The 20347-nt window shown below is 50.7% G+C and overlaps 1 protein-coding gene across 15 annotated transcripts in view; it reads right to left on the reverse strand.

Annotated features, from left to right (window-relative positions):
• LOC123078275 (tetratricopeptide repeat protein 5) overlaps window positions 1-19855 on the reverse strand; it is a 32771-nt gene extending 12916 nt beyond the window's left edge. For 9 of the 15 annotated variants that reach the window (XR_006437303.1, XR_006437306.1, XR_006437307.1 and 6 more), the window contains exons 1-6: window positions 19548-19855; window positions 14729-14803; window positions 6475-6584; window positions 6276-6386; window positions 6140-6197; window positions 3070-3159 (exon numbers count right to left, since the gene is read on the reverse strand). Coding sequence is in view for 10 of the 15 variants with exons in the window: in XM_044500728.1 (XP_044356663.1) it covers window positions 3070-3159; window positions 6140-6197; window positions 6276-6386; window positions 6475-6584; window positions 14729-14803; window positions 19548-19836 (733 nt within the window). In the remaining 5 variants the exon portion in view is untranslated. Of the gene's footprint in view, window positions 1-3069; window positions 3160-6139; window positions 6198-6275; window positions 6387-6474; window positions 6585-14728; window positions 14804-19285; window positions 19416-19547 lie in introns of all 15 variants that reach the window. The other 6 variants (XM_044500729.1, XM_044500726.1, XM_044500723.1 and 3 more) reach the window with 5 other exon arrangements.
• Window positions 19856-20347: the final 492 nt, after the last annotated feature.

A 20347-nucleotide genomic window follows, 5' to 3' on the forward strand; every position in this document is an offset into this window, starting at 1 on the left:
TGCACAATTTTTGGGGGAGCTCCCATATTTCATATATATCTAATTATAACTTTGTACACTTGTTGCATATCTTTCGCGAAACTTTAATAAATGTTGTCATCAATGACCAAAAACAGGGAGACTGAAACTGCATCTATTGCCACCTACGGGTTTTGCATTATATGACAACATGATTAAAGGGACTAATGGTTGGTGACCCCCACTTCTTCAAGGACAAGTGTTAGCAAGGCCAAGGACAAATTTTTAGTTGTTAGTGATCCAAGATCACATTGAGTCCATAGGTATGTCTATACCATCAAAAGGGAATCAAGTATGTGTAGTGATGAGCTTCTTGCTATGTGCTTAAAGATCGAAACCCAAAATCACCCAAAAACCTCAACTATTTCCCTAATATTCTCGCTCTCTTTACACTGTTAGGAGCCACCAAGCCAGATTCATTCAGAGAGATAGTCGTTCCAAAACCCTTGCCCATCAGGAGCCTACATGACAACTCCACTCAAAGCCACGAAAGCACTCGTGCAAGCCTCTGTACATCGGTCTGAACCTATGAACCATCGCCGATCGGAGATTCCGAATGAGGTCCAGTAGCGCGCGCAGGTGTGTCAATGCCAGTTGAAGCCTCTGGATACTTTCTCCAGACCCTCCGAGCTATACAAAAGTTGCCTCTTTGCAGTTCAGTCGGAGCCTCCAAGCTGATCATTCGGTGCCTCTGAGCTGTACAGAGAAGTGTGCAACAGTCAGATATTTTAGGTCTAACCTATATATACCCTAACCCTGTCCCACCAAGTTCACTCAAGCGCTTCAACTCAAACATCCACTTCTAAGAGAGAAGTTAAGTGCTGTGAGGACTTGTCTACTACAGTTATACTCACAGCCCCCAGCCACACCTCCTCAAGTAACAGAAAGACAAAGACCGATCATCAGACCTCACACACGTCAACTTAAATATCAGGTACATTCAATTCTAAGAACTTACACTAATGCTCATGAGAATATGACTCTAACTAAATCAAATATGTTTATATTACTCCCTCCGTTCCTAAATATAAGTCTTCTACTCCCTCCGTTCCTAAATATTTGTCTTTCTAGAGATTTCAACAAGTGACTACATACGGAGCAAAATGAGTGAATCTACACTCTAAAATATGTCTATATACATCCGTATGTGGTAGTTCATTTGAAATATCTAAAAAGACAAATATTTAGGAACGGAGGGAGTAATAGATTTCAATATTGACTACATACGGATGTATATAGACGTAGTTTAGAGTGTAGATTCACTCATTTTGCTCCGTATGTAGTCCATATTGTAATCTCTAAAAAGACTTATATTTAGGAACGGAGGGAGTATTAAGGAATAAAGCACCTAGCATGGACGAGAGGGGCAAGCACTGCAGCATGAGCAAGCATACGAGGAATGAAGATGGCCCTTCTAGTGAGGATAAGAGGATTTCAAGACTTTGCGTCCGCCATAATGACACATGGAAACATGGATGAAATATACAAGACGACACTTCATAACTTTGTCCATAATCATCCATAGGTGTTGTGTGACCTCGCTTTTAGGCCAGGCCCATAAAATAATGAAATACAGAACAATAAGCAGTTTTTAGAGTCCATATTAGTGGAGAAAACGGACTTAGGGTGGATTTCGGCACCCTCCTTGGGCTGGCCGAATTTCCCCTTTGTCCCACCATAAATACCACCCTAGGGCATCGTTTAGAATTGGGTTTGGTTTACTCAAAAGCTAGCCAATGTTCCAACTTCATGTAAACTGACATGTGCAACGCCATTAGCGAACGCATTTGGAACCCCAGTTTAATCAATCCTTAGTTTGCAATACTTAGATTGCTATTCTTAGTTCTCTTTTATTCTCAGTCAAACACAGGGGATTAGACATTCATGGGCAGGCTGGCCGTGCCTCTGACATCATCGGTAACCCCAAGGATACAAGTCTAGCGGTAGGGTGCACCATCTAGTGTCTGGTGTAGCTAGGTAGTCAAGGACCTAAAGGTCGATTCAACGCAAATCGAATAAGTGCCTCCCACCGAAAGATTAAACACCCTTGTGGCTATCATTGCGCTGAGTTCAAAAAGCATTCTACTCCAACATCCACGTCAAACCTTTGAATATCTTCTCTCCTATTTGCTCTCAAGTCTATCTTTCAAACATCCAAACTCTCCAAATCCAAAGATCTATCCTATGACAGTTTGAGTGTGGAGGAGATTATCTTATGAAGCATAACCAAGGGATTCATCAAAAAAGAAAGGGCAGCCCGGTGCACGTAGCTCCCGCTTGCGCAGGGTCCGGGGAAGGGTCCGACCACTTTGGGTCTATAGTACGCAGCCTTTCCCTACATTTCTGTGTTTCCAGGACTCGAACCCGTGACATGGTCACAAGGTCACAAGGCAACAGCTTTACCGCTGCGCCAAGGCTCCCTTTCAAGGGATTCATCAAAGGCAACCTTATATTGTAAACTTTTGAGGGTGTGCGCCTCCTAGATCGACTAGGTGTGCTTGGGAGCCTTCAAGGTGTGAAGGCACCAAGAAATTTGTGAGGGCTTGGAGATCATATCCCGAGTGAGACTTGACCTTTGTAGTCTATAAGCCACGGTGGAATAGATTGGTCTGCGCTTGGTGGGCCTGTGGGCGACCGAACCAAGACCTACAACATGTCATGCAATCAGATGTTCTGACATGCAAAACTGAAGGTTAGAATTACCATGTTTTAATAATTTCTAGAGAATAAGAAAATAAAAACCAAAAGCAATTTATGCCCTAGGAGGCAGAACATGCTTAAGAACATATTCCTGGTCAGAAAATAGGTTAAAGATCTTGAGTGGCCATTTTAGATTTCTGATTATGCATCCATACAGCTAACTCGAGCTCAAGGTCATACAATGTATTGATAATATGCAAAAATCACATAATCAATGCATCTTCAACTCAAAAATCACCTACTATATTTTATCAGCAAACTAACACCATGGAATTAAGACTACAATACCATCTCTAGCTAGGTGAGAGCACATAACATATGCAAATATATTTAGAAACAAGGGACTCATACACCAGGAATTTCCATCTTTTATGTCCAGCATTACAGCTTCTTTTGCATGATTAATGCTCTCTTCCACTAACAACGCTTGGTCTTCACTAGCTGCAGATGCAAATAGAAAATACATGAGTGCAACGAGATGAAAATTTGCCGACAACAAAAATCAGCTTCCATCAAACTAGGTGCAATATTATCTAAGAGGAAAAAACTCATGCACAGAAACAATCAACAATAGATAATCCAACACATCAGAAAATTATGTTGAACTTCCCCAAAATAATAACTCTTAACCAATAATGCCTAGTCCTTTTTGTAAAGCGGATCGGTGAGCAAGAGGCTAATCTGAACACCTATGAGAGAAAAGGACATACCATAAATTAAAGCTCACGGACCACCCATGAAGTTCTCAAATTCTACTCAATTTAGTGACAACTCCATCAAAAAGGAAACTAACCAATTCAAGCCAAAATCAAGATTATCTATGGAGCAAGGCTTATACAACGGAAATGGGACTAAGCAAAAATCACTAATTTAAACTATCAAAGTCTGATTTGTGTTAAGGGGTATTACTATTCGTCTAGGTGTTCGTATTAGTCTAGATTTCCTTTCTTGTACTCCAAGTCCCCCGTACTATATATTTGCCCCTTAGACTATGCAATAGATGCATTCATAATATCCTATCATGCGCCTAGGTTTAGGGGAAAAAATCAGACATCCGCAACTCGTCCTCTCGATCACCTCCCTCAGCCTCTCCCCCGATCTCATTCTTATCAAATGGATTCCACTCCTCCCTATCGATTCTTTTTTCGGTCCTATGGATGATCCCTCCTCTCCGGCATGAAGCGTCAGGCCCGTTTTCGTACTCAATCTCGACTGTTTCCCAGTCTTCCCCCGTTCCCATCATTTTTCACGGTCCAAGCTTCCAATGGCCATCTCCTTGACTGGATCGACATCATAGCACATGGGTGCTGGAAGCTAGAGTCCCTGGGTCGAAGCCATCTTCTCCCAAGATAGTGCTAGGATCAAAGAGCCCCTGGATGATGCCTCCATTGATAGTTCTAGGATCAAAGTTGCCGGAAATCCAACGGAGCACATCGATGCTCCACTCTGGTGCTGGGTCGAAGCAAGAGTCCCCGCCCAATATGTGATGCCTTGGTCGCCACCACTCATCATTCGCATCTTCAGGCCGCCCCCATCCACTAGGACCTCATGCCACCTCTAGCTAGACATGTGTCGTCGTCGTCCCTCCCTCTGAATTGCAAGATCCTCTTTGTGAGTTCCTTCCTTGTCTTCCTTGAGAAGGCTAGATCTATTTTTCTCTATCTTCGGCGGCATCGGGTGGGTCCCTAGTCCACACCTTCTATACTGGCGTGGCTAGGGTTACACAGCTTGACCCGGGATGGTTCAGGGCCTCGAGACCTACGCAGCTTCACATCTCGGGTCTTGTATCTTGTCTGCATCTACTTCAGGCTCGCGACCCTCTCCGGGCTGAGTACTCTAACTTCATCCGTCATGGGATCGCCCTTTCAGAGGGACCAAGGGAGCCCTCGGGATCATGTCTCGCATTCTTTGCTCTACAACCTCGTTAGTAGCCCTCGAGTGCCAGGCGATCTTTTCTTTGCAGATTGTGTGGGACTTGTTGAAACTCCTTCACACAACTCTCGAGCCTTTTGGAGAAACCACTAATTTTATGGATGCAACTTATCTCTATTGCATAGCCCAAGGGGTATATGCATATTACACAAGACTTGGGTACAAGAAAAGAGACATAGCCTAATAAGGACTGCTAGACCAATACTGATACTCCTTAACATGGTGGGATCGCATGGCATGAGAAATATAAAAGCACAACAGACTTGGTAGACACAATGGAAAATAGAACAAAGCTAGAAGCTAGGAAGCACACATGAGACAATGATACATGAGCCATCGTGTTTGCAAAAGAGGCTAAGTAGGAGGCGGTGAGGATAAGATGCTGACGAGGAGCAGCGGAAAAGAGCAACTAGCGGACGAGCGCCCAACAACAGTTGAAGGTGCATGTGCGAGATGGAGTCGGCAAAGAAAACCGTTGAAAAATGACCAAGCGTCGAGGAAGAAAGACAGTGCCTCATGATGACATTTTTTCTTGATTTTCTTAGAAACATTTTTTCTTGATTTTCTTAGAACATCGCCCGACACAGATGGACATGCAATCAGGAGAACAGAGGTGACCAAGAAGTAACAGGCCCAAGCACTAGCAACACCCAGCTAGCACAGCCGTACACAACATCAGGGGCAACTTGAAAGGAGATTCCTAGCAATGGTGGCGGTGGCCGGAAGGGCAGAAGCGACATGGATGGCGGAGAAGGGCCTGACTGGCATGTGTAGGCAGTAAGCTGGCCGCACTCGTTGATTTGGGAGATGTTGGCGATGGAAAGGAGGCGGCAGCCCACGTCTAACCAGCGGGGGCACACGTCTGGAAGTGGGCACACGCTTGAGCAGGGGTCAGCACGTGGCGTTGAGCCCAGGAGTCGTCAGCTCGGGTAGGAGTTCCTCCCTCCCTCTCTCTCTCTCTCTCTCTCTCTCGTCCATTCCGACTTCCCCCATGCTCGTCCCTCCGAACAAACTCGACATCCTCTTGACGGTACTGTCGAAACGAATCTATATTGGCCTATGTCTCTTTACGTATTTGTATTAGTATAGATTTCCTTCCTTGTACCCCAAGTATATTGTACTACATGTTTGCCCCATGGGCTATGCAATACATCTAAGTTGCTCCTCTAACAACAGGCACAATGGCACAATGACATCAGCACTACAACTAATAGCCAATGCTTCAATACAATACTAAGTCTCGCGATAGTCTTGTTAAAAACTTCTTTACTTATCATCCAAGTAATGCTGTAAGATAATTTGAGCAAAAATGGCAGATTAATTTTATTATCTCACACAAAAAAGAGCAGAAAATTTTCTTGTAATTGTATACAAAAAGCAGATTATGCATGCCTAGCTATTCATCGGTGGAGTTAGGGCGGTGGCATAGTTTGCAATAGAACTTTGGACTTTGAAAAACCATCGGCTGAGTGATAGAAGACATCCTTACATTGAGCCATACTCCTTTCAAGCATTGAGAGTTGACATAGTATTTTCTTATCTGTGCCCTGCCAAATGAAATTATGCTCTGGAGAATTAAGAAACATATAAGAACAGAATAAGTAACTACATCCAGATTAATTTACCTTACTTAGTGCTAATAAGAAACAGTTCCTTGCTGATGCCAAATTCCCCTTCTTCCAGATGCAGTTACCCAAACATAGCCATGCATCCACAAGAGATGGATTCAGCTTTACCTATCCAGAGCAACAGACATTATTTAGGATTCTAACCAGGCAAACTCCAGGAGCAAGAGAAGGAATTGTTTAATCTTCTGCTACGTACTGCTTTGGATAAATGCTCTTCAGCCTCCTTACAATAATCTGGGAAGACATCGAGTATTTTCCCCATCAAAAATTCATAAATAACACGCTCTTCTGGGGATTTTCTTTGCTCTGTAACGTATGAGAAACTAAAATTAATACAGAAACAGAGCATGGCAGGAACATTTCTACAAGGGTGAACTATTACAAGAAATCTGATGAAGATACATATGCACATATTTATATGAATAGGCGTAAAAACAGTTCGAATAGTTTCCAACCAATCTGAACTCTTTCTTTAAGAAAACCAGTCAGATAATTAGTTTACTTTCTTTTAAAGAAAAGGTAGACCATTGTCTACCTTATGCATTCAAAACGAGCCATAGTCCAGGTGACCAGAGGTCAATTATGTGAGTTTGGTGGAAACAGAGAGCTAGGCACAGCAACATCCATTCTAACTCTCTGGAAGCCATTGACGGAAGATTTGGGTGCAGCTTCTGTGCCAAAAATCCTTCTCAACCTGAGAAGAGACGTTGCAGGAAGGGTCTCAAGCAAAAGAATAGAGCACGGGGGAAATCAAGTGCAGCCTGCCCAGGGGTGACTATTGATCATGCCAGAAAGAGATGAGCGAGCCATTATGTAGCACACAGCAGGAAGATTGCAAAACCCAGGGGATGCAGGATTTTAAAGTTTTCCAAATAGTAGTTGTCGGAATCGGGGCTCCGGGGACCCAAGAAGGTTCGAACTCTGGGGTGGGCTCGCTGCCTACGTTCCGCTCTACCTCGCGACCCTCAACTCCACGACGATGCTCCGGAATGCTCGAGCTAAGGAGGAGAACAGTGTACCCAGCTGTTTACCCAGGTTCGGGCCACCTTGTGGTGTAAGACCCTACTCCTGCTTTGTGGTTGGATTGCCTCGCGAGGGAGGATGAGTATTTGTGTACAAGGGGAAGATGGATGACTTTCGAACCCCTCTCTACGGTGGCACCCTGCCCTCACTTATACTAACCTTGGTCCTCTTCCCCCGAAAACACATGGCGGGAAGGGTTGCCTCAACGGCCAGTTTGAAGGGGGACAGGAGTGCAGTCTATCCTGACAAAAGCGGTCTTCACCTGCAAAAGCCTCCTGCCGTGACGCGTCGGTGGGCCCGGTGATGACCTCCGTCCTGGCGAGCGTCTTGGTCTTCTTGCACCGAACGGATAACCTTTGGGGATTGCTTTGGGAACCGGTGCGTTGTCCTTGCTCCCTTAGCACGAAGAGGAAAGACTCCTCATCCGCGCCTGCTGGCGCCCCTCTGGCTCCGCACGTCGCCACGTGCATCACCCACGTGAAGACGCAGGGCCGCGTGACTCCGCCGCGCAGCCCTTGACTCGCATGCCCCTGCAAGGGGCCTCGGGAGGCAGCCTCAGGAAGCCGCCCCGCGAGAGGGCCTTGCGAGGCTCATGGTGACACTCGATGACGCACGACTCGCGAGGCAAAGCCCTCGCGAGGGTCTTACTCATGACGCCCTGGAGGTGGGCCTACTGGTGGCGCCGCGCTCTGGGCCGCAGGCAGACGGGCCTGGGTACCCCAGTCCCACGGGCCCGAAAGTAGCCCCCAGGCCCGCAGCGTGCACGACCCTGTCTGCGAAGGGAGGGGGCGAAACGGCGCGGGCCCCATTCGCCTGCGGGTCAGGCTCGACGCGTGGCGCACGACGTGGCGCTGGACGCTCCCACTTCCCCACGATGCTTCGGCAACTGCCCGGGCTAACATAAAGCTTGTCGGGCACGGCGCGGGGCCATCATTGCTCTTCCTCTGTTCTGCATCCATCTTCAGAAGGCGAAGGGGCACGGACCGGCCCCCATCAAACACTATATAAGGGCAAGGGGACGAACCCCTTGGCTCATCTTCTCCGCTCGCGCCTTTCCGTTTCCACTCGTTGCTGCAGCCATGGCGCCCATGAGGAGGTTTTCCGCTGCTGAGAAGGGAAAGGCAGCGCTAGAGGAGGTGGAGCCGCCGAAGCCAGCGAGGGGGCGACGCCGCCCTCGCAAGTCCGCCGCGGCGCCCGGGGTGCCTCCCCGAGGACGCGGGCTTCCTCTATTGGCGGCCTACGCCGGCTCAGGCAGCCACTAAAAAAGCTCTGCCCGCGGACGCGGGGGCAAGGCGGTCGTGGCCGGGGTGGCCGAAGCGGCGCAGCCGTCCTTCCGCCCCAGGCGTGGAGCCACTCCGCTGATGCGGCCTACGAGTTCATCGTGGGCATGCACCACGATCCCTGCACCTAGCTCCGGCTCCCAGACTCCTTCGCGGAGGAGATGGCGGGCCGCGCACCGCTGGGCTTGTGGGTGTAGCCAGACGGCTGCTGCAACGGCCCTTCCTGGGTGGCGACGGAGTTCTCCCCCGCCGGCTTCATGTTCCTGAAGCGGGGGTGGAAGTCGTTCGCCCTCGCCCGCGGCTTGAAAGAGGGGCACGTCCTCTACTTCAAGCACGACGGGGCCGTCACGCTCTTCATGAAGATCTTCAGGGTCGCCGGCTGCCGCCTGAAGTGCTGCATGGAGAGCGACAACAGCGACAGCCCCGGCGGCGACGACGGCGACGCGTCCTCCTCTGACAGGAGCGGAAGCAGTAGCGGCTCCCCCAGGCTCAAGAGCGAAGACGAGGACTCCGATTAGGGCGTGATCGATGCCCGAGCCGACGCCCTAGGAGCGGCGGCCTTCGCGATGAGGTTTCCTTTTGTTTTTTTTTTCTTATCCCTGCGTCGAAACGACATGGGCCCCGTGCGGGCATGTAAGGAACTATGGCGTTTGCGCCTTAACTTTAATGCTTTTGCGGTTCGAAATCGAGTTCATCCTTAGCGTTCCTTGTTGAGCTTGCCCCCTTCTTTCGGGATCACCCTAACGCTCTGCGTCGCTAGGACCCAGCCCCGAGCGGGCCTCGACCATCACTGGTATGTCAGGTCGCGATGCCTAGGACAAGGCCAGGAGGTGAGGGGGCCGAGGTCCGGTAAGAACTCCTGAGGTGCGGTGCTTAGGAGGTCCCCGTTGACGCGCAAGCGGCTCACGCGGGAGGAGGGGCTTCCGCCCCAGACGAGGCCACGGGAGGAAGGAACGCTATCAAAGACCATCGAGCCGCGTGGGTCTGTTAACTTAGCTTTTCGGGGCACGGCGCGAGGCGGCCGCGGCTTGCGAGGAATTCACGCGACGTCAGGACGCGTCTCCCTGGAGCTTTTATCTTTATTCCGTCTTCTATCTGCGATGGGTCAATGTTAAGCCCGCGAGGGGTGCGTGAAAAAATTGTCACCTTCGCATTTTAACCAGCACCTCTGTGATTTAAACTGTGTATCTCCTCCCCATGCTTCCTCGCAAGGCTCGCCCCTCTTTTTCTTGCTCGCCAAACGATGCTCTACGTCCTCAGGGGCCCGCCCTCGAGCGGGCGGGCTTCAGCAGCCGCTGGTATGTCAGGTAGCGATGCCTGGAATAAGGCCGGGGGGTGAGGGGCACCGAGAGCCAGTGAGAGCCCCCGAGGTGCGATGCTCTGGGGTTCCCCTTTCGACGTGCAAGTGACTCGCACGAAAAAGAGGTGACACGCCTCGCCAAGGTTGCGTGAAGGAGTTCCAACGGCAGCGGGAGCGCCGCGTGAAGTGGTTGTACTTAGCTTTTCGCGAACGGTAGCGCTAATCAGACCGTCTCGAGACGCGTCGCCCGAGGCTGGGCCTCCTGAGGCAATGCGAAGCGCTACTCATACGACATCTAAGCGTCTAGCTCCTGAAGCTGCTGTATGCTGATAGGTTACGAGGTATAGGGGACGACGCGCGCTTGCCAACCTTACTCATGACTGTTTCGTGAGGAAATAAGGCACCAAGGACCTAGTGAGGTGACGTGCATGGGGCAGGCCCACAAGCCAAAGCTCGATCGCTTGGGTTTATCAGCGCTGCAGGGACGGACCCGAGCACAGGCGTCATGCCAATAGCCCCTGCTCGCGAAACGATCACAAGTAGATTTGCAGCGCGCGGCGCCCACGAGGTGGCACCTCCAATGGCGACGCGGCACCAAGCACGAAGTTAAGCAAGTACATAACTCATTAGAGTATAATCAGAACCAATACACAACCAAAAGTGAGGCGGCTGAAGCCTCGCGATGCGCCATCGCGAGCTGCGCGAACCTTTCGAAGGTGGCGCCGGCATTCACCAGGCCAAAGGGCAGGTGGATGTAGTTGGTGGCGATGCCTCTGCTCTGGCCGACACGCGACGGCCAGAAGAGGTCCGGGGAACCCGCCCTGTTGAGGCCCGCGATGTCAACGCACACGTGCACCTTGCTGTCCTCCTTGGGGACAACGGCTGGACACGCGGGGCGACGCTCGCCGCGGATGGCCCGCGCTTCTTGCAACTTGTAAGTTTCCTAGGCGATGAATTCCTGTGCTCCTGGCTGCTGGCGTCGTACTCCTTGCTCCAGGGGGCGCGCGTTGAGGCACGCCTCCCTCGGCCTCAGGGGCGGGGCCCTGGGTGTCGCCACCAGCCGGCTGCTTCTCTGCTTCAGGGCGATCCTTGGAGAGGAGCTGGTTCTTCTTTGCGTTCTTCTTTGCGGGGGCGGCCCCAGGGAGCGCGGCAGCGCCCTCGCCGTCGGAGTTCTCGGCTGCGGCGGTCCGGTAAGCATAGCTCAAGGGAGCAGACCGCATCCTTCTCATTGCAGGCGATGGTGATGACGCCACTGCAGCCAGGCATCTTGAGGACGTTATAGCCGTGGTGGGTTGCCGCCATGAACTTGGCGAGCGCAGGGTTCCCCAGAATGGCGTTGTACGGAAGGTTGATGTGGGCCACGTCGAAGTCGATGAGCTCAGTGTGGTAGTTGCTGCGGGTGCCGAAGGTGACAGGGAGGCGCACTTGTCCCAGGGGAACGATGGACCCGTCCGTCTCCCCAGAGAAGGGCCTGGTCGGCATCAGCTGGTCATAGGGCATCTGGAGCGTCTCGAAGGTCGCGATGGAGATCACGTTGAGGCCGGCACCTCCATCGATGAGGGTCTTGGTGACAGCGACGTTGTTGATGATGGGAGTGCGCAGCATGGGGAGCGCACCGGCAGGAGCCGAGCACCTGACGTGGTTTTGGAGTCGAAGGTGATGGCATACTGCGACCACTTGAGGGGCCGCGCGGCCTCAAGCCTCGGGAGGGCGGCGTTCACCTCGCGAGTGAACTGCTTGAAGAGGCGGTTGGACGCGGGGGCCTGAGCTCCGCCGAGGATACAGGCTATCACGCAAGGCTCTTGGTAGCCCCCAGCTCCCTCGTCTTGCAGGTTGTCGTCATTTCTTGGCGGCGGCGGCGGAAGGGCAGCGTTGTCCTGAGGGCGCGTCTCGCGAGGCTGACCGCGCCAAGCGCCGTCGCGTGGCTGGTCGCGCCAGCCCTGGTGGGGGTTGCCGTTGCGGTTGTCCCACCGACCGCCACCGCGGCCGCCTCCGCGGTCGTTGCGGTCGGGGCGACGGCCCAAGCGCTCGTCACGGAGCGCCTTGAGCTCCTAGCAGTCGTCGATGTTGTGTGTGCGCATGTTATGGTAGACGCAGAACAGGCGGCCATCCTAGACGGGCTCATCGCGGTCGCGGCCGCGCTTTTGCCCAGGCTCCGCCGCCAGCACAGTAGGGCCCTTACACTTCACCTCCTTGCTCTTGGCCTTCTTGTCGTCGAGCGCGGCGTCGAGGTTATCGTGGTTGAAAAGGCGGCCCTCTTCGGCTTTGGCGCACTTATCGGCCATGTTGAACAGATCCAGCACCGAGCTCAGATAGTCATTGATGGCGAGCTTCTCGCACATCCTGACGTCTGTAGAACGCCAAGATAATGGCTTCATCCAAGGCGAGCAGGATCTTGTTGCGCACCTGACTGAAGCACTGAGTGTATTTGCGGAGGGTCTCTCCAGGGCGCTGCTTCACACGCCGCAGGTCGTTGATGGTGAGGGTGCGATCGTAGCTGCCCTTTTAGTTGGCGACGAACTGATCACATAGCTCGCTCCATGAAGAGATTGACTCCTCGGGCAGGTTCATGAGCCAGGAGCGCGCGCCGTCCTAGAGGGCCATGGGAAATTAGTTCGCCATGACCTTGTCGTTGCCGTTCGCCGCCTCCATGCTCAGCACGTAGAGCTGGAGGAACTCTGTGGGGTCGGGAATGCCGTCGTAACGCGGGGGCAACTCAGGCTTAAACTTGACAGGCCAAACCACCTGGCGCAGCTCGCAAGTGAAGGCCCGGCAGCCGACGGTGCTTGTGGGCGCACCGCGGGCGTGGGCGGCGCGGTTTTGGCGCCCTGCCGCCGCGACCTCCTGCACGATCTGGTCTTGGCGCTGGCGCTGCTGCTCGAGGAGCACACGCGCGTCAGGCGGCGCACGATGCACGATCGGGCAACTAGCCTTATCTCGGGCCTAGCCAGGCGTCGTAACCGGCGTCAGCCGGGCGATAGCACAGCAGCTCGCGCACCATGAGCAGCTCGGCTTGCGCGTTCGGCGGCCCGCGACTGCCTAGGGAGGAGGAGGTCGTGGCTTGCTTAAGGCCATAGAGAGAGCGACGAAGACGGCATACCATGCCATCAGGAACAAAATACCCAGCTGGGGGCTGCAAGTAAACCTCCTCGCACAGCTCATCATTAAGAAAGGCATCCTTAACATCAAGCTGAGATACAGACCAATGGCGAACAGAGGCCACGGCAAGGAGTGTGCAAACTGTACCATAATCACGACCATACTCCTGCTGAAAACCACGAACCACGAGATGAGCTTTGTAACGCTCAAGAGAACCATCAGAGCGAGTCTTAACCTTGTAGACCCACTTACAAGTGATTGGACGAACACCAGGAGGAAGAGAAACAAGGTCCCACGTGTCGGTACGCTCAAGGGCAGCAAGCTCCTCTGCCATCGCAAACTGCCATTCGGGATGAACAACAACTTGACAATAAGAAGTCGGCTCAAGAACAGCAGCACCAGCGGTTGGAAAACCAAGGCGATCAACAAGCGGAAGCGGACGAGAATGCAAGCCATAAGTAGGCTGAGAGGAGGAAGATGACACATCAGAAGTAGATAGCTCATCAGTAGATGCATCCACGACACGTGGACGACTAGTATAATACTAAGGAAAAGATGGAAGAATCCAAGGAGGGATCTCCAAGGTAGACTCAGGGGATGGAGACGAAGAAGTCACCAGGATGAAGGTGCGGAATCCGATGACAGGCAAGGTGAGGAAACCATGGGAGATGGTGACAGTGGATCGGCAATAGGCGGAGAAGCAGGGGTAGCACGACGAATAGACTAGGGCTCGACAGGAGTGATAGGTGTGTCAGGAAAAGTGAGGAAAGAGAGATCCTCCATTGAAAAGGTCGAGGAAGATGGCCGCGGGTAGAAGGGACGAGACTCGTCAAAAATCACATCCAAATACGCATCCGATGACCGATGGATCCCAACAACGATAGCCCTTATGCTCATCACTATAGCCTAAGAAGACACACTCAACAGACTGAGCGGTCAGTTTGGTGCGTTCACGGGTGGCAAGAAGAACATAGCAAACGCAACTAAACAAACGAAGCGCCGAATAATCAGGAGAACGATCAAAGAGACGCTCAAAGGGAACGCCGCCTTGTAGAGCAGCGGATGGCTGAAGGTTGATGAGATAGGTGGAGGTGGAGACAGCCTCGGCCCAAAAATGAGGCGGATGAGAGGTGGCGATCATCAACGCACGAGCCGTCTCAAGAAGGTGACGATGCTTTCACTCAGCCACACCATTCTGAGCATGAGCACCAGGACAAGAGAACTGAGAAAGAGTCCCCTGCTCAGCAAGAACACCACGCAACATCTTGGAAATATACTCGCCAGCGGAGTCAGCACAAACACACGAATGGGCGAAAAGAAATGCATGTGAACCATGGCAGCAAAATGCTTATAGATAGACAAAACCTCACTGCGAGAAGTCATAAATTAAAGCCAAGTGTAACGAGAGAAATCATCTATGAAAATAATATAGTATCGATGACCAGTCCCAACCAAAGTGTGTGTGCGACGATCCTGAACAGAACAAGAGTCAACGTCAAGAATGACACGACAACCAAAATTAGTAAGTTGACCAGCAAAAAACAGATTCATGGTAAGTCGAGGAACATGAGCCACATCAGGAACAAAATAAGAAGTGGTAAGAGTGCCTCGACTAGCAACAGAAAGAGGAGTACCATCAGCAGTGAGTACATGAACAGGAAAATCAAGCGATCTAAGAGAGGACAAATTGGAAAAATGAGAAGACATATGAAATGAAGCTCCGGAATCCAAAACCCATGCGAATGTACCTGACTGTGTAGTGGGTGGTTGCTCAGTGCGGGAAGCATCAGTCACAGAACCTGCAGTACCCGTCGAAGAATAACCTGAAGCGGCAAGCAGACGCTTAAGTCTTAGAATATCCTGCTCAGTCAAGGCGGTGGCTGAAGATGTCAAAGTAGAAGTAGAAGTCCCTGAAGATGATGTCCGCGCCTTACGCATGTGTCGCTTCTTCTAGAAGCACTGAAACTCAACATGATCATCCTGGTTACAGTACCCGCAATGAGGACGAGAGCGGCCCTGACCGCCAGTAGGAGTGGGCAAGTGCAACGGAGCATTGGAGCGGGGAGTAGTCGGTGCAGCATGCGGCATAGCATGAGCTCGAGTAGCAAGCACAGAGGAAACCTCAAGTAAACCAGCACCACGTAAGCAAGTCTCCTCAGCACGAATCTCTGAAAGCACCTCCATGAGAGAAATACGGCCACGAGCAAACAACTGAGCGTGCCGGGGCTCAAACTCCTTACGGAGCCAAGATAAGAACTCGTAGACACGATGAAACTCCAAACCAGCAGTGGCAACACTGGCAAATACGACAACCAGCACTGCGAAGAGAATCAAGCTGACGCCAGATAGCAAAACTCTGTGCATAGAAATCATCAACAGTGGAGTCACCCTGCTGAAGAGCATGCTCCTGGCGGACCACAAATAGGTACAAGGCATCACGAGAGGGCTGGTAGCGCTGACGAAGACGGATCCACATCTCAAATACGGTAGGGAGGCCCAAGAACTCAGAGACAAACTGAGGCAGAACGCTAGCAGTGAGAATAGCTGGGGCACGAGCATCATCAACAAGCCACTGAGTATAAGCAGACAAAGCCTCGTGATACGTGTGAAGAGCCTCCTCATAAGTCAAAACCTGCTCATCATAAGCACGAACGGCGGCATCATCAACAAGCTTAGCTACATCCTTCACAGCCTGAGTAGCATCCGCAGCAACAACCGGTGGTGTCGACAAAGTAGGGGCCACAGGAGGAACCGGGCACGGCGGACAACGGACCTCGCCAGGAAGAACGGCCCACAGACAAATGCCACGCATATGAATGCGCATGAAGGCAACGAACTCGATGTAGTTGGTGCCATCAAAAATCACCGGACAACAAGGAACTGCAATATAGCCTGATGTTGTAGACATTTTTGCGGCAATCACCGGGCAGGCAGGAGTACAGACAGAGAGTCCTGATGATCAGCCGCAGTCAGCGCTCGCGGCAGCAGCAGATGGACGAGACGAGAGCCAGCAGCAGGAGCGGGATCCAACGAGGGCGACAGAGACCAGCCAGAGGTGGTGGAATCCGGAGAGGGGCAGCCGGACCGGACGAGGGCAACGAAGACCGACGACTAGTGGCCGGATCCGGTGAGGGGCGGCGAAAAACGGGGCCGGCGGCGGAAGATTGATCGCGGGTGGAGACTCCTGTGCGGGATTGATCTGGATCGATCGCGGGCGGAGACTCCTGTGCGGGCTTGATCTGGATCGATCGCCAGCAAGAGGTTCTTGGAGCTGGCTTCGATCTGAATCGATCGCTGGAGGCTCGCTTTGATGTTTTTTTCTCAACCGGGCATAACCCCTTTCCATTACTTATCATAAGGGAAATACAGTAGTTCGAGCTTAAGGAAGCTAGAAAGGGAAAAGCGATTTCAAGGCACCACTAGGAAACCCACTGTAAGCACTCGTCATCAAGCAGCTCATTATGGGGCGAAAACACACCTAAAAACCAACTAGCATAACCAGCGCAACGAGGGTACCAACAAACAATCTCCAAAGGGGGTAAGGCTCACAGGATGAGGAGAAAGCAAAAGCCCACGCAGGTGCAATGATCAAAGTCTAACATAACAGCTGGGCATTTTTTCTGATGTGAGGCAGGACGGCAACAACTCGTCAGTCCATCGCTGGTTCAGCTGGGGCCGCGCAGATCCTCATCATAGTCGCAGCGTTGGTCTTGAGCATCTTGGCGCCACGTTCCATTGCATCGCGATCAACTCCAACCATCAGACCTGCCGATAGTTCAAGACACCACACGCAGAGAAAACCACATCAAAAGGAGTCTTTAGCTTTTTATGTTCAAATGTGGCCTTGTTGCGACAGTTCCACATAGCCCGGCATATCGCAGCAAGGCCAAAGGTATAGAATTTAGATCCACCCGGCAAGAAAATATAACACCAGGAGAAGAAGTATTGCCATAGATTGTTCGGGCATAATTTCGTGCCCAGGACACCCAACGGTTCTCCAGACTACCCTGGCGACAGGGCAGGTAAAGAAAAGGTGCTGCGAGGTTTCTCTATCCATACAAAAGGAGCACTTCGGGTTTCCAGCCCAGTTTCGTCTGCTCATGACATCTCGTGTCAACACAGCGTCCTGGAATAATTGTCATAAAAAGATTTGAATCTTAAGAGGGAGTTTAGCTTTCCATATCCATCTATAATCACAGCAAGCTAGATGCTTTTCCATGTATGCGTATACAGACTTAGTTGTGAAGCGTTTATTCTTCCCAAGATTCCAGACTACTTGGTCGGGCTCATTGGAGAGTAACCAGGAATCAACCACTCGCTTGACTTCCCCCCACTGATCCAGCAGCGGAGGGTGCAAGCACCTCCTAAAGAAATCGACGCCAACATTTTTTTTAAACTCGGCAACTGTAATCTCCTGATCATTGCAATATACTATAAAGTTCAGGGAATCTATCACGCAAAGGAGGATTATTGGCAATGGAGTCAATCCACATTCTAGCAATGTTGCCAGATTTCAGGACCACCCCTCTTCCAGCCAGATAGCACTCTTTGACCTTCATAATGGCTTTCCAAATCGGTGAATCTCCGAATCTACTTCTCACCAATGTTACCGTACCTTTTTTCAAGTACTTAGCTCGAATCACATCCTGCCACAACCCTTGTTGTGTCTCGAGTTTCCACCACCATTTCGTGAGTAAGCTAATATTTTGCTTACGGAGATCTTTCACCCCCCCCCCCCCACAATCCCCCTTTATTCTTAGATCTGCAGATCCTGGTCCATTTCACAAGATGATGTCGTTTCCTGCCATTAGTTTCTTCCCAGAAGAACTTTTTATGATGTTTGTCTAATTTGTAGATCGCCATCTTAGGAAGTAAGAACATAGCCATGTAGTAATAGACAATGCTAGAAAGGGAGGAATTTAGGAGTATAAGTCTTCCTCCCGAGGATGCGGCATTACCAATCCACGATTCACAACATTTTAGAAATTTGTCATCTACAAAACTCCATTCCAGGCTATGCAAGGTGGAGTAGATTACTGGCACTCCCAAGTATTTCATCGGGAAATGCCCAATTTGACAGTTGAATAGTTCCGCATAGGAAGCTAGTATATTATCGTCTCCCCCAACACACAAAATTTCACTTTTAAGGAAGTTTATTTTGAGTCCAGACATAAGCTCAAAGATACATAAGAGGAGTTTCAATCTAACAGCAGCTTCCTCATAATGCTCAAAGCAAATGACCGTATCGTCAGCATATTGGAGGATGGCCACGCCACCCTCTATGAGGTCCGGAGCGAGCCCAGTTATCATTTTTTCTTTCTGAGCATTGTGAATCATCTTAGAAAGTGCTTCTACAGCAAGGTTAAACAGAAAAGGGGAATAGGGATCGCCCTGGCGAACACCTTTGTTGCTCTGGAAATAAGGTCCCATCTCATTATTGAGTTTTATGCTTACTGTACCATTATTCAGGATTTTTTTCACCCAGCCACACCAAGTTGTCCCAAACCCTCGGTTACTATGGCATTCAAGGAGGAAATCCCAGTTTATCTTGTTGTAGGCTTTTTCAAAATCTAGCTTAAGCACTACGCCCACTTTTTTATTTTGATGAGTATGGTGTAGCACCTCATGGAGAGTGAGGATCCCATCCATAATATTCCTGTACTTAATAAAAGCATTCTGGTGTTTGTTGATAAGCTTGTCAGCAAAAATAGCTACTCTGTTATCCATCACCTTAATGATCAACTTATAAGGACATCGAAGGAGACAAATAGGGCGATATTGTTGGATTTTCTTAGCACCATTCATTTTGGGTATCAAGGTGATCACACCATAGTTTAGACGAGCCACATCCAGAGTGTTATTATGAAAAGCATGAAACAAACGCATAATGCCAGATTTAGCAAAATCCCAACAATGCTTATAAAACTCAGCCAGGATATTGTCTGGGCCAGTGCCCTATTACTATCCATGCCGAACAATGCTTTTTCACCTCTTCCTCTGTGAATTCACTGGTTAGGAGTATATTATCCTCTGCAGTGAGTTTCTCTTCTTCCGACCAGGCATCCGCAGATAGGAAATATGCAACTAGTATTCCCATGGTGCCATAGTCCAGTATATACAGTACTCTAACATAACTTTCCTACAATACAGTAAACCCTCTTCTGATTTAGCATGCCAACAGGACAACCGAGGTTCCACGGTTGTACAATTAATTCTTTAAGCGTGTTCTGGCTAGGTCAGAAAATCATCATATACATACCAATGGCATTCAAACTGTCATCTTACCGTGATCATCACTATCTTACCCCAATACTGGTTTTGTCTGTTTTGTACCATAGACTCCCCCTAGTGTATGTCATGCCAGCGGCCAGCCACCACGCTTAATAGCTCCCAGACCCCGGCACCAGATATCTACAGAAGCTGTTGACACCCATACTAGAGTTTTCTTCTAAATTAGGAGTATCAATACACGTGACAGTAACAAAAATAAAAGGGCTGGCTAGAAAACAAGAATATTAACACGAAGATGAATAGTTTGTTTGCCGGTTGGGGGGTGGGGATGCGTACCGGGAGGCAGGGAATCGAGGACTCCCAGGGCGGCGTCGGCGCAGGCGCGGAGGGACGCAGACTTCTCGGAGGGGTCTCGGGGGAAGAAGGTGTCACGGAGACTGTACAGCTCCTCCACTTTATCCGCCACCTTCTCCAGCGGCGTCCACCCCGCCTCCTCCCCTTGGTTCCCCTGCCCCTGCTGCCGCTCTGGCTCGGGCACCGGGGCAGAGCTCACCGACGCGCCGCTGGCCTCGCGGCTCATCGTTTCCCTGGGCGGCGATGCGATCTGTTGAGGCGGAGAGGGCATGCTCGGTAGGATGCCATCTGCCCAGATATCCTATATATACCTAAAAGATTCAGCCCCATTAAGTTATTTATCTTAACACATAAGCTATCCACGTCAGCAAAACCAGCCACATCATCGTTTTATTACCGGCTTACATGTGGGACCCATCACCCTACAAGACAACCGCATTAGCAATCAGTTACCAGCAGCCCACTCAACAATTATTTTTCTTTTTTCTTCCAATGAACAGTTTTCTTTATTGAGGGGCTAACGAACAGTTTCTTAGTGGGATGAGTAGATCAATTACTTCGTCTCCTCCTTTCGTGATATATGGAAGGAATAACTCGGTCTTCTCCGCCCTGTCCCTTCCACTCCCCCTCCACCGATCAATAATCCCCACCCTGCATCCCCGGACTTCCCTCACCACTACCATCCATCTCCCTCTGATGCGCTACCTTGGCCATCCTCTTACTCATGTTGGCTTCCCCAATCGCAAGACCAGCGTTTCCTCTTCGCCTAGCTATGCCACCAT

This window comes from Triticum aestivum, chromosome 3D (assembly GCF_018294505.1).
Source record: "Triticum aestivum cultivar Chinese Spring chromosome 3D, IWGSC CS RefSeq v2.1, whole genome shotgun sequence".
Lineage (NCBI taxonomy): Eukaryota > Viridiplantae > Streptophyta > Magnoliopsida > Poales > Poaceae > Triticum > Triticum aestivum.